The 15,131-nt window shown below is 32.7% G+C and overlaps 3 protein-coding genes and 1 non-coding gene across 17 annotated transcripts in view; 2 read left to right on the top strand and 2 right to left on the bottom strand.

Moving 5' to 3' along the window:
* The window catches only part of Ttll5 (Tubulin tyrosine ligase-like 5), a 354,482-nt gene that overhangs the window by 215,857 nt on the left and 123,494 nt on the right, over positions 1 to 15,131 (top strand). The window lies entirely within an intron of this gene.
* Positions 1,900 to 11,774, top strand: LOC145968275 (uncharacterized). The gene is made up of 2 exons (XM_083093656.1): positions 1,900 to 5,625; positions 5,673 to 11,774. Exons 1-2 carry the CDS (start codon positions 5,306 to 5,308, stop codon positions 6,052 to 6,054), a joined length of 702 nt encoding a protein of 233 aa, XP_082949782.1. The 5' UTR covers positions 1,900 to 5,305; the 3' UTR covers positions 6,055 to 11,774.
* Positions 7,916 to 10,694, bottom strand: LOC145968654 (uncharacterized). The gene is made up of 4 exons (XM_083094299.1): positions 9,436 to 10,694; positions 9,163 to 9,337; positions 8,782 to 9,080; positions 7,916 to 8,662 (listed from the first exon to the last, which is right to left on the bottom strand). Exons 1-4 carry the CDS (start codon positions 9,629 to 9,631, stop codon positions 8,349 to 8,351), a joined length of 984 nt encoding a protein of 327 aa, XP_082950425.1. The 5' UTR covers positions 9,632 to 10,694; the 3' UTR covers positions 7,916 to 8,348.
* On the bottom strand, positions 10,651 to 10,725 carry Trnas-gga (transfer RNA serine (anticodon GGA)). Its single transcript has one exon. It is a non-coding gene; the product is annotated as a tRNA-Ser (tRNA).

Genomic DNA, 15,131 nt, shown 5'->3' with positions numbered 1-15,131 from the left:
ACAGAAGTTTGACGGCAAATTGTCAGCAAATTGTGAGCAAACTTTGACATTCCAAAACCATTCAAACTTGATGTTTACGGATATGAATCATTTTTATAATTAGCAATATTTCTGAAACCTTTCAGAAAGATAAAAATAGTTTGCTAAAAAAGGTTTCATATTTGAATGTTCTGTAATATTGCACATATTTCTTCGCTTTGCCATAGCGACACCAAACTTGATTAACTCGTATTCAATTTTCATGAAATGGATCTAAAGGACTGGTACTGTCTAGTTTTATTGTACTCTTTTTTTTATAATCATTTATTCCTTAATTCTATCTACCTATATTCGCACGCACGTCCTTAGGCTGTCGTCTCTCAGAGAGAAGAAGGAACGGAAGTACGCAGGACGATGTCGCCACTCGGCTACGCCAGCGCCCTTATCTATTATGCGCGCAATACTTAAACGCTTCTGTACAGGTACTAACATAAGATCTAAAGTATATTTCTTCTTTTTAATCAGTTTAATTTCTAACGAATTGTCTTAAAATAATTTGTTTAATAGTCTGGATCTCTTGTTGGGACGGAATATTAAATAGATTATTTGAAATTAAACGGGTAAGTAGAAAATAGTCCCTTTATTGCGTGTTATTACAGTATTCCTGTGCCGAGTATACGTAAGATAATTGTATATAGATTATCGAGAACATCTTAATGAAAAACATTTAATAAAAAAATTAATAGACATTTTTTTAACGTAGTATAAGTGATTAATAGACCTTTAAATGAACGTCTTATCTTTTTAGAGAATTAGAGATCTAATTTGAAAGACACAAAAATGTCTAATTGACCAAATTTTACATATTTTTATAAGATATACAAGTTATATTATACATAGTATATAATATATTTATAAAATAAAATTTTTTTCTACACAAATAATCTCAGTTATTTAAAAAGATAAAATAGAAACTGAAAATTAAATATCCGTAAACGTCAAATTTGAATGACTTCAGAATGTCAATGTTTGCTCACAATTTACTGATAATTTGTCGTCAAACTTCCCTACATACATTTTGATCGACAATTTGACGTCAAACATATTAGCAACCTTTGCTCGGGTTTTACCATCAATTTGCTATCAGGTTTTGTTAACAAAGTTTGCCAGCAAAACACGAGCTTATTGCGGACACAGGTGCTATAGTTTTTGGCGTCAAGTTTTGAGCGGATTTGATGCCACAATTTGGTGGCAATTTACTGATAAATTATTTTCTGGGTAGTTTTCTATGCGCAAGTTCTTCTCGGTTTTTGTCGATAATCTGACATTAAATTGCATTGTCATATGCAGGTCCTGCTCAATTTCTGCTACTAATCTGCTTAAATTATGTAAGCAGATTTTATAATATTTTTGCTAATATTCTGTTATCATTATCTGATAACAGGTTTTGCATACAATCTGCAATCTTTCTACTGACCATAATTTGGGCATTTGGTAAAATCTATTAGAACAGTCTTGGCTGATTGAGAGTATTAGGGTAAAGTATTTGAAAAATGATTCAGAAGATATTTCGATTTTTCATAGCATATTTTTTATTTAATATTTATTATGAAATGGAGATACATTAAGAGTCAAGTTTTTACTTATCATCCTATAAATCTTGAAGATATAAAAAAATATAAAAAATAATACAAATATATTTCAACATATCATCTCAAAAATGCTAATGACTATCCTCAAAATAACTTCAAGATTCGTATTCAAAAATATATTGATGCCCAATATATTTAGGATGATGGGTAGGAAGTATGATGGATAAAAAACCGGATTTTGACCGTGACGATGGAACCTATTTTATGTATTTTCTTATAGTTTTTGATGTATTGAATTATCAAACGTTAATTTTATTATGATATGGGAAAATCGCATTCAAAGTAGCAAATGTATAGAAATTTGTAGAAACAAAAACTTAAAAATATATAACATCTTCTTATTCTTTTCTTATTATTTTCCATTCTCCTTTACACTCATTTAACCTATAATCACCTATTTTAATATCATCTAACTGATACACGAGACCATGTTACGAGTTGGAGCGGCGGAACGCCTCTCTTGCATTGTTTCGGCCAGGGCCGCGTTTATAAAAATTGCGCCCAGGGGCTTGTGATCTTCGAGCGCCCCAATCTAGCTCCCTCCTTCCCCAAATGAATAAACAGTATATAATTAAATAACATTTTTAATATTTATTAAACTTTTAAAACATTTAAGAACATTTAAGAACGGATGAATAATTAAAAAATGGAACATTTTTTTATAAATGTACTTTTCGACTTTTTTTCTCTGTAAATATTTGTATTATATTATCAAAGTTGATTTTGGCTGAAAACTCCGATTTAATATTTAAAATAGAAAGATTGTTTAGTTTTTCTTGACCTAATGTTGACCTAAAAGCATTTTTTACTCTCTTCAATGCCGAAAATGATCGTTCATCGTTACTGTTTTTAAGGCTAGGCAAAGATATATTCTTATTGCCACTTCGACGTTCGAAAAAGTGGCTTGGATTTTATTTTCCTGTATTAATTTTAAATAGGATACTGGAAGTGGAATATCGGAAGGAAATTCTTCATTCTGGATAAAATATCTAAATTGAATGATTTCTTCAATAAACTCGTCCTCTAGATCGCAATTATATATTTTTACTAAATTTTTCGCGCTCTTAGTTGATCATTTCCAAATTCAGAATAAAGTTGTAGCTTATTTAGAAATCCAAATGTTTCCGAATAATATTTATAGCTTGCCGCTCTTTTTTCTAGGTCATTGATAAGGTTGTCCAAAATTGGAAAATAAACTTTGATTTTCATTGCATCTCTGGCATCGAAAACAGTCTCAGCTTCTGCACCTTCGTCAAAGTGGCGCTTTCTTTTACGATTACTTTTAGAATCGTACTTCTCACAACCAGATTTTTTTCTGCCTTTTTTTTCAAAATCCAGAAAGTATCCCGTTGTTCTAAGATTTAAGAGATAATCCTTTAAAGAGTTATACAATTTTACCACAGTTTCCAAGTCAATATTAATATTTTGCAAACTTTTATTTGTAGCGTTGAATTTTTGTAAAATATCATTCCAAATTTCACAAATAATCGCAATTTTAAGGTTATTCAATGAGTTAACCAAAAATTGTGCTTCTATTCTAGTTGTTTGCTTTTGACTGCTATCAATTATAAGCTCTTCTAAGGCATTTCGAAAACAACTATATCCTAGAGACAAAGCTTTTATAGCGTCGGCTCTGGCTAACCAACGAGTCTCACTTAGTCTTTTTGGTACCAGATTAGAGTCCGATGTCGATAAGTGTTTTCTCATAATCTCCCATCTAACTGGTGATCCAGAAAAAAATACATATATATTTTGCACAAACAAAAAAAATCTGGTGGCTTCTGGACAACAATCAGCTCCGCAGTTTCCAACTAGATTTAAGGAATGCGCCGCGCAAGGGAAATAGAAAGCCAATTTGTTTTTCTCTGCGAGCCATGCCTGCAATCCATTATAACACCCAGACATATTTGCAGCGTTGTCGTATAAATGACCTCTGCAGTTTCGAAAATCAATATTTAAATCTTCTTTTTCAAAACTGCGATACCCATTTGCTCTCCTTTGTGTCCAACATTTGGTAAAAATAGTAGAAAACGTTCTACAGGACAACTATTGGCAGAAACATATCGAATAACAATAGTTAATTGGTCAACATTTTCGATATCTGGCATTGAGTCTACAATTATAGAAAAATATTTCGCATTTTTTAATTCATGAACAATAGATTCTCTAACGTGTTCTCCTAAGATCTCGATAAATTCATCGCAGATTGTATTCGATAGATATGAAACGTGTCCTTTCTTTTTGTTTCCTGTGCAATATGGACCTTTAAAAAATCGTTGTATTCCGCCAATAGCTCCAAAGTTCCAAGGAAATTTCCATTGCGAGAATTAAAAAATTGCTCATTACTACCACGGAAAGCCAATCCACGTGAAGCTAAAAACCTTACCACAGATAAAATTTTTTTTAACACTATACACCAATAATTTTTTTCTTTGTCCAATTGTATTTCGAGAGCTGTATCTATACGCCCTTCAATTTTAGATCTTGTCAAGAACAATCCAGCCGATTTTTGATGAAAGGAAGATATCTCGTGTTGAGCATTCTCTCTTCATGTTTCCAATCTTTAAATCCTTTACAGAAGCTATTTTCTTTATCGCCAAAAAGCTTGCAATATATACAAAATATTTTCCCGCTTGTTCGAGAATATATCATCCAATCTCGTTTTCGAACTTACATATTTTTTAATTTTCAAAAAAACAAACTTTTTCTTGCATATCTTTTTTGAGTAGTTCCAACGATAAGCGAGGTCGAAAAATCTAATGCATCTATGTCTTGATTTGGCTGATTTTTTAATATATAAGTAATGAATGCATGGCCTTCCTTCCATGTTTCCGGATCCTCAATGTCAATTTCATTATCATTGATTTTAATTTCTTCAAGTATCTTTAATGTATCAGATGTCGTGATATCAATATTCAAAACTTTAGATTTGTTTTCAATCTCGTTTCGTCCTGCCAATTCCTCCACACTCACGCTGTTAAAAATGAAAGAAATATTTCAGTTTTCGAGAGTTACTAGAAAACATTTTTCAAAAATAAGATTTTATGATTCAATGTATAATAGTGTGATTTTCATAAAATAACAAATCGATCTATAGATAGATTAATTAGGTATCATGAAACAGAAATATAAAATAGAAATATAAAATAAATACTGACGCTTTATAAATCCAAAAGAACGACCAGACAATACATTCATTAAATGTGAGATGTGAGCGTCTCAAGAATTTAAAAACGAGTATTGTACGATAAAAATTAAAGAGTAACTCACTTTTCGACATTATTATTTGAATCTTCGGTTTCAGACACATGTTTTTGTGTTGGCACAAAGAAATTCTCCAATTTTAAAACTTTATCAAGCACTTATTCTTGTTGCTTTTTAAACTTTTCAGCATTTAATTTTCTTCTTGCACTACCACTCAACTTTTTGTTAAACATTTCGTATTAGTTATCAATTAAAATTACTTTGAGGTATACCAAATGTTAGTTAAACGCAACAGAAAAATATAAAAAATCTGAAGTCGTGATCAAGACGCAACACGTTTGCCTAAAGCACAGTCTACATCTATCGTAACATTTCATCGTAAGCGATCGTAATCGTAAAGAAAAAAATTGTTATAAGCATTGTCTGTCTACATAAAATCGTAAGAATGTAACAGATAACCGTTTTATATCATGAATAGGAATAAATTAATTATTTTATGTGCTGCAGTATTAATAATACAATTATGTTTATTAATACAAATTCGACAAAAACGAAAACGAAGATGGTGGATTCGGTCCATCAATCGACCTCGCAATATTCGTGGATTCCATCTAACCTTATTTCGCGAATTAAAAAACACTGATCATGAAGAGTTTTATGTTTATACGCGAATGTCTCCGCATAGTTTTAATCGTCTATTAAATTGGATACGTCCTATGTTATTAAAAAGAGTTCGTCAAGGCAGACGAATGCCTTTAGATCCTGAATTGAAGCTGGCATTAACTCTGTCGTAAGTGTTTTAAGTCTTGGATTTATACTTTTCTTTGTTTGAATTGTTCCTTATTTTAATTATATTATTAGTTATCTAGCACATGGTGACAGCAGAGTATCCAAGCATTGGGAGTTTCGCATAGGGCGATCTACAGTTCACAAAGTTATAAATGATACATGTTGTGCCTTTGTAAAGACATTGCAACCTAAATATTTATCTCCACCAACTGAAGAAGAATGGACAAGAATTGCTAAGAATTTCTTTGAAATATGGCAGTTTCCTAATTGTTTTAGCTGCATTGACGGAAAACACATACGTATCAAAGCTCCTGGCAATTCAGGATCTAAATACTTCAACTATAAAAAATTTTTTAGCATGGTTCTCTTAGCAGTATGTGATGCTCAATATCGTTTCACATATGTAGATGTTGGTCAATATGGTACGTAAATAATATATTATGAGTATTGCTTTTTAATGCATTAATGTAATTTGTAAATAAATTTGTGTTATATATGCAGGTTCTATTAGTGATAGTGGAATTTGGTCAAATTGCGAATTGGGATCGGCTCTGAAGAATCAGAATCTTAATTTGCCTTCTCCTAAAGAACTTCCTGGTACAATAATAAAAACTAACTTTTGTTTGATTGGTGACGAAATATTTCCACTGCTACCCACACAGAAAATAATATCTATTAGATATCTATTAGATATTCTCAATGGGCATTAGGGATATCCACGAATATATAGGAAACATTTATTAGACGTGCTTTAGATATCCAGATGTCCGCCATTCGAGATCTCAAATAAATACTGTAAATATCCATAGGATATCTACAGAAATATCCACTAAATATTGTATGAATATCCATTGCATGTATACTGGATATTCATCAGATTTCTGCGTGGATATTTATTCAATGTTCCATAAATATCTACAGGATATGTAAACCAATATCCTGTAAATATCTATACAATATTCAGTGGGTATTTATTATATATAGATACATTTATTACGTATATATTGGTATTTATTTTTGAATGGATATTGATATAATGTTCTGTATATAGATACCATATATAACGGAATTAAAAAAAAAATTAACCGTCTGCGGTTAATTATATGGAGCTCTGGAGCTCCTCGCCAAAGCTAGAGGACATGCGGCTATAATAGTCTGCGCTCTTTGACCGATAAGCCGTGACTCGTAGGACCTGTGCTGCGGCCTTATATACTGTCTTAGATGGATCTCACTTTCGGGTTAGGCGTTTTCCTTTTCGCCACCTAGCGGCGAGGCGTGAAGCTCGTGGAAGTATATGAATATCCATTGGATATCTTTGGTAGATTTTCAATAGATATAGATCCATGTGGATTTTATATGGATGTCCAATGGATATCCTTGATAGATTTTCAGTGGACATGGATATGTAGACATTATATGGATGTCTAAAGGATATCCTTGGTAGATGTTCAGTGGACATGGATATGTGGATAATATATGGATGTTCAATGGATATCTTTGGTAGATTTTCAGTAGATATGGATATGTGGATTTTATATGGATGTCCAGTGGATATCTTTGATAGATTTTCAGTAGATATGGATATAAGGATTTATATGGATATTCAATGGATATCATCATTGGTTATTCAGGAGATATAAACATTTTAGACATCTTTTAGATATCTATTGGTTATCCATAGTGGATATGGACATTAAATGGATATGTAGATATCCAGTAGATATCCATTAGATATTTTCTTCTGTGTGGGGAATCTCATGAAACCGTATAGCAGAGCACAACTACAAAACAAAGAGCGCATATTTAATTACAGGCTTTCTAAAGCTAGAAGGACTATCGAAAATGCCTTCGGTATTTTAGCTACAAGAATCTTATACAGTACAATCAGCGCTGATCCTAAGAATATAGATTTTATGATTATGGCCATAGTTTGCTTGCACAATTTTGTAATGAGTGAAGAGAATAAAATTACACCTAATAGAAGAAAATATTGTCCAACTAACTTTGTCGATAGAGAAATTAATGGCCAAATTATGGACAGGGCTTGGAGACAACTTGTATCACAAAATGAATCATTTACAAATATTAGACGCTTAGGAAGCAATAATTATGGTAGTATCGCTGAAACCCAAAGAAATATCCTTCATGACTACTTTGTTTCAGATAGGAGAAAGTTTTACTCCTTGGCAATATAAATATGTTTTTAGAACCAATAGAGAACATGTTCCTTTATAATTGATATGTGAGGAATAATTAATTAAACAATTATATGTAATAATAATGATTATATAATATTGTAATAAGAATATATAAGAATACTGTAATAGTGAATTATAGAACATTTAGAATATAAAAAAATATATTTAACACAAAAATAAACATCTTGTTCATAATCTACAATATTACATCTATAATATTATATCCATATATTATATCTGTAATCCATTAAGAAAATAAAACATTGAGAAAAACAAAAAAATACGTTGAGAAATAAATAAATCTATATGCATTGTTATATGTGTTGTTGCGACAGCCTTTAGGGCTATACCATATTATTATATTCATATTATATCTCCATATAATCTATCTATAATCTATATTAAAAAAAAATTAAGGAAAAAAACAAAAAAACATTCAGAAATAAATAAATCTATATCTATAATATCACATCCATGTAATCTATATTGCATTTTAAAACATAATTGTTTATAATTATAATTGTTTTTAATTCTCAATGTATTTTTGGAAAATGTTTAAAACATCTTGGAAACAATTCATAATATTTTCTTCTTTTACTTTATTTAGACTTGCCCTAACAAATGCAAGTAGGGCTTCTGCTGTCGGGCTTAATGTATGACCAGAAATTGATGGCTCTGACTTAACAATAGGTGTTTCTGTACTAGAACCGGCGAAAGATTTCAAAACGCCAACCATATCTCCTATATTTTTCATTAAAGCTTCTTCATTTTTCTTTTTCTTGTTATAAAATTTATCAGGTGTAGGAGTAATAACATTATCAGATTCGATATCTGTTGTTTCTGAAACAATTTAAAATAGTTAAAAAACAATTTAAAATAGTTAAAAAATGTGTTAAAAAATGTTATCACCATTTAGAAACAAATTGTAGTCTATTTTACAAGATGTTTGTTATACTAACCTATCCAGGAATCGTTTTCATCTAAATGATAGGGTTGAGAAGAAACCTCTTCTTTAATATCGGTAAAATTAAAAATTATCGGTTCTTCAGATGGCAAACTTTGTGACAAATGTGAGGTATTGATATTATTTTCATTCTCGTAAACACTATCCTTTAACAACTGTACAGTGCTGTTTGTTAGAGGAGTCGAATTACAGATTGACTGGACAGTATGAGTCTTTGCTATAGTTCTGCGCCGTTTAGGAATCTTGGGCTGCACAAAATTCTCTTCGAGTTTTCTTACACCACTCGTCTTGCTTCTAAAATAACAATAAGTGATAGAAGTATATACATATATATCATATATAAATAGTAAAAACAACTGTACAAAATGAGTTTTACTTTCTCGGTCGAATAACATCTCGTAAAAAAAGCATATGTTTGTAAAAAGGCCAGTCAGGTTTCATAAGCTCATGATTTCTACCCGCTCCTGATCTAGGCTTACTATCACAGACTTTCTTGTACAATTTGCCAAAAGTTGTCCGTAGATTGTAAAATCTTTTTCTGGCTTCGTCTCCTAAATTAACGTTATTATATAAATAGACACAATAAACGCAGATTGAACAAATAGATTAAAGAGGTTATGTTAAACATATACATATCAAATTAACTTACCGTTTAGTTGATTTGTTAGACAACTACCTACAAAATTCCATTTTATATCCTTTTTATCCCGGTTTTTGAAATCAGGATGAGTTTGATTCCACAAAAGTGGATCTTCTTGCACGAATTGAATCAACTCGATTAGATCAGAATTCTCTTCGACATCATTTTCGATGTCATCGTACTCTTCATTATTGTTTTCTATCATAATTGCACTTTTAAACAATCACAAAAGAAGATAGCGCACACTATTTTTACAAGATAATGTATCTTTATCTATTTCCTTTGCGCTTCTCGAGAAGGTTATGAATTCTCAATTGACTGTGGTTATTGACAGACAAGCGACAAGCGTCGCAATCATCGTCGCAATCATCGTCGCAATCGTAAGAGTTCAAGTTGAGTCAACTCTGATAAGCTTACGACAACTGTTACGACGAGCGTTACGATCGCCGTAAGAAGCTTACGATAGATATTACGATAGATGTAGATGGGCCTTAAAAGCTGCGCTAGCTGCGGTTTATCGTGGCAGTTTGCGACACAGAAACTGATTGTTTCGCTCGTTCATTGTTTTTCTGCTCGACTCTATTTTGCTAGTAATATGTTAAACAAAAGCCGCGAGTAAAACTAAAGAGTATCGCGAGTGAAAGTGAGTGGTCGCAAGTGAGTGCGCGGTGTAGCGAGTTCTTGCTCGGGCGCAACATTTTTGACTACTACAAATGCGATCAACGATTTGCAAAATCGCACCCCAGACATACTTGTTTAACCCTTTTAGTGCCAGCGGACCGATATATCGGCCCTCGGTACTTATGCGAAAAATGCCACGGGCCGATGTATCGGCCTCGTTTGTTTACATTCAGATTATCATTCCTCTGAGTGTCAAGTGGTCTTCGCTCACACTTAGTCGTTATCTCCGATGCGTAATAGTCTCTGTTTATGAGGATATAATTGCAGTTTCGTATTTTTCTTTTGTCTGGAAGGTCATTCGTTTTTTCTTCAGCCTCTCTCAATAATGTCAGAGCAATTACAAAATTCCAGAGAAAGATAGGGATGTATGTGGGAGGAGGTCGGACGTGTCTTTACGCCCATTTGATCAACGAGCGACAGAATCCATCCGTGGCAACAGCATTGACGCATATTCTGTGGAGAGAGCATTCACACATTTTTCAGCCTAACGAATAATTGCTAGAAAACAATATTCGCAGACTAGAAAAATATGTGAGGCGCAAGTGGCTGGATCGGGAATCGAACCCGAGTCTTTCGCTTTCCGGGCGAACTGCTCTAGACCACTGAGCTATCCAGACCTCACACCTAATGCTGCTTTTTAACACAGTGATATGCGACTCCTGAGCGATGTTGGTATCTCACTCGATGGATGCAATGCCGATTGCCACGGAGAAAGGGCAGAAAGTTTGGTGTTTGATTTATCTGAGAATGAGAGCGAGTTTTCATCAGATACCGATGACGAAAATATTATATCATCAAGCAGTGATGATTCTCTCATCCGTCCTGCTGGTCTTACTTCCTCAGGAAGACGAAGATTATCTTCATCCGAGAGCGTATTTTCAGAAAATTCGGATACAGGAATAGATCCAGTTGATGCAGATGGAGAAGGTTGGGAAGAAATATTTGAGAATACTGATAATCCGCCAGAAGCCCATTATGAATTTGAAGAACTACCAGGTCCAAATCATGCACATATCAAATCGGCCCGTGGCATTCTTCGCATGTACTGCGTAGATGGGCTTGGCACTAAAAGGGTTAAATTATCTAATTTTTCATTTTTTTAAAACTAAGGCGCCCCTGCCGCTTTGGTGCCCTAGGACTCCAGCCCCAAAAGCCCATAGGTAAACGCGCTACTAGTTTCGGCGTGTTTTCATTTACCCGAATTTAATATTCAATATCTCGATTATTATTACGAATTTTGCAAAATAGACTTTTTTGATTCTCTTAATCCGTTTTACCACCTCACGAGCATTGTCAAGGCTGCTTTGATCTGAGGTTAGGCTTGGTTAGACTATTGGTTTTTTGTTGGGGGCCGAGGACAGCCCCGAGACAGCGATGCCAGAAATGAGCCCCTGCACGCTCGCGCACACAAAGAAAGGGGGCTGTGTACGTGTGGCGCTCGGCGCTTGGCAGTACCTTCGGGCAGTAGAAGAATGCCGACGTATAATCTATTGTCTCTTTTTCTCTCGAGCTGTAGCTAACGCCTCGAGAATCCTATGTTAGCGGTTCGATCTATTTCTTAGATCTCGCGTAAAAACTTGTAAATTTTACGCGTAAAATTAAATAAATCTTTAATCCTGTCAAAATTTAAATAAATAAATTAAATAAATCTCCTAATTACAATTTATTTTTTATATAAAAGAAAATTATATAATGTAATTTGAAAAATAAAGGATAGAAAGAGAATAAATGATAAAAATCCACTCTTGGCCAACATGTACGTTTTTCCCGTAAGAAATAAATATAAAAAGATAGGTATAAAATATAAAGGAATATAAAGAATAGAACATACATGTTAATAATATTTTCTAATAATCAAGTGACGCGGTAGCGTCCCGACGCCAAGTACATAAAAAACAGGATCCGAGCATTGAGAGTCACTATTCTCGACGCGGCGTTACCAAGTAGCTTATCCGGAATTTCATGTCAAGTAAACTTTCGGTTAAGATATTTAATAAACTAAAGCCGTAATCAAAAATCTAACGGCACTTTTATTACATATACATTGTGAATAAGCTTTCGATTGCGACCAGTTTGAATAAAATCGGTGCAGTCAATCCTGAGAAATGATGATCGAATATCAGAATTGTGACATTTTTCGTTCTTCTTTTCTTTCTCCTTTTCCAGGTTTAGACTCACGTACATACGTTCGCACGCACACACGCAAAGCGAGTTTGTCCCTCAAGCGGCGTTCACACCGCTGCGTATACGATTATTACTTCGATATGTACAATGCTTTAAGAGACAAAATCATATGCGTGCATACGTGCGATATGTATATGTATGTGTGTACGTACGTGTGAGAGATTAATATATCGTACAATAACAATTTTCAAAACTCTTCCTTTGGGGTGGAATTTAATATCTTAGAAACGGAGCCGTAAAAATACTAACTTCTGTTGTTAAATAAAATTTAAAAAAAAAAGTAATTTATCGTATAGTAACAATTTTCAAAAACCATCCCTTATAAAAGCAAATTTCAAAAACCACCCCTTGAGGATGAAAAATAATATCTCCAAAATGATGCGTTGCAGAAATATGGGACTCACGCCGTTAATTAAGGTTTCTTACAAAGACTAATTTACCATATAATAACAATTTTTAAAAACCACCTCTTGGGGGTGAAATCTAATATCTCAGAAACGGTGTGTCGCAAAAATATGAAACCTGTACTATTAGTTATGACTTGTGAAAAGACTAATGAAGCGTATAATAACAATTTCTAAAACCCCTTGGGGGGTGAAATCTAATATTTCAGAAACGGTGTATCACAAAAATATACAACCTGTACTGTTAGTTATGACTGGTAGAAAGACTAATTTACCGTATAATGACAATTTTTGAAAACCACCCCTTGGAGGTGAAATCTAATATTTCAGAAACGGTATATCACAAAAATATAAAACCTGTGTCGTTAGTTAAGGTTTCCGCAAAGACTAATTTAGCGTATAATAATAATTTTTAGAAACCACCCCGTGGGGATGAAATCTAATATTTCAGAAACGGTACACCACAAAAATATAAAACCTGCACTATTAGTTATGACTTGTAGAAAGATTAATTTACTGTATAATAACAGTTTTTAAAAACCACCCCTTGGGGGTGAAATCTAATATTTCAAAAACGGTGTGCCACAAAAATATAAAACTTATACCGTTAAATAAGACTTGTAGAAAGATTAATTTACCGTATAATAACAATTTTTTAAAACCACTCCTTGGGGGTGAAATCTAATATTTCAGAAACGGAGTATCATAAAAATATAAAACCTATGCTGTTAGATAAGACTTGTAAAAAGATTACTAATTTACCGTATAATAACAATTTTTAAAAACCATCCCTTGAGGGTGAAATCTCATATTTCAGAAATGGAGTATCATAAAAATATAAAATCTGTACTGTTAGTTATGACTTGTAGAAAAACTGGTAAAAGTTGATATTAGGGGACTCACCTCCAATGAGCTTCACCTTGACATATGTTATCAAGGTCACTGTCCTAAGTAACATGGAAAAGATTTTAGCCGTCGCTCGTTGTTTATTAAAAAGTTATAAACAAAAGAAGTTTTATGAATTTCACATAATTTTCGGACACCATGTACAATAACAGACCTCTTGTCGCATTGAAAATTATAAACGTGAATAAACGTAAAGAAAAACGCAAAAAAGGTAAAGTAAAGGTAAATAAAAAAAAGGTAAACAATTTAAATAGATTTATATAGAATTTAATACAATTTAATACAATTAAAAAATATCACAAATGTATGTGTACACACACACACGCGCGCGCGCGCGCGCGCGGGAGGTACAAGGGGAACCTTCGGCCCCCCTTCCCGCAACCACCCCGCCGGTAGGCAAGGTGTACCTTGCTTTACAACTTACAGCATATATCCATTGTGATTGAATTCTTCGCAATGCATCTCCTACCGGCGGGGTGGTTGCGGGAGGGGAGCCGATGGCCCCCCTTGCACCCCCCGCGCGCGCGCGTGTGTGTGTGTATACATACATTTGTGATATTTTTCAATTGTATTAAATGTATGGTATTTAAAATAATTATTTTTTTATATAACAGCTAAGTTATTGTACATTTCTATTATAATCAATGTACTTGCTAATGAATATATATTATTGATAAATATGTATTTATTCAGCGTTATTGTTAATGGGATACAAATCTTTTGCATGTTACTCAGAACGGTGATCTTGATAACATGTTATTGTACATGGTGTCCGAAAATTATGTGAAGTTCCTAAAATTTCTTTTGTTTATAACTTTTTAATAAACAACGAGCGACGGCTAAAATTTTTTGCATGTTACTCAGGACAGTGACCTTGATAACATATGTCAAGGTGAAGCTCATTGGATGTGAGTCCCCTAATATCAACCTTTATCCAGAAACGGTGTACCACAGAAATATAAAACATGTGCCTTCAGATAAGACTTATAGAAAGACTAATTTACTGTGCAGTAACAATTTTCAAAAATAAAAAAATATCCCTAAATATAATATCCAAATATTTTCCCCCAAAAAATAATTTGCAGAAAGGTTATAAAATTTTACAAAAAGGTGTGAAATCCCTCTAAAAAAAACCTTACAAAGATAAAAAAAATACGCCAAGTACATAAAAAATATTCTATCTTGTATGCATGTTTAATAAAAAAATTCCTTAAAAATAATTTATAGTAATTTTCCCTAAAAAAATCATTTTTCTAAAAAACAAAACCTCAACAAATAATTTTCATTAAAAAATATTAAAAAATAAAATATCAAAACTAAATATGAAATCAATAATTACTACTAGTCAAGTACTTAAGAGCAATTTCTAAATTTGATATAATATTTGCCATGAAATATATATATATATAAATTTTATACTGTAAAGAAATCGTAATCAAATACAGATTAAATATTTAATTACATAATGTCTAATATTTTACATTTTATTGGAGATATATTTGTTTATAATGTAAACAATCCGGGCACGCC

Source organism: Camponotus vicinus, unplaced genomic scaffold, assembly GCF_025532165.1.
Source record: "Camponotus vicinus isolate PSW18456_S1 unplaced genomic scaffold, iyCamVici1.0 SCAF_3, whole genome shotgun sequence".
NCBI classification, from domain to species: domain Eukaryota; kingdom Metazoa; phylum Arthropoda; class Insecta; order Hymenoptera; family Formicidae; genus Camponotus; species Camponotus vicinus.
This window is presented reverse-complemented; position numbering and strand designations above follow the sequence as displayed.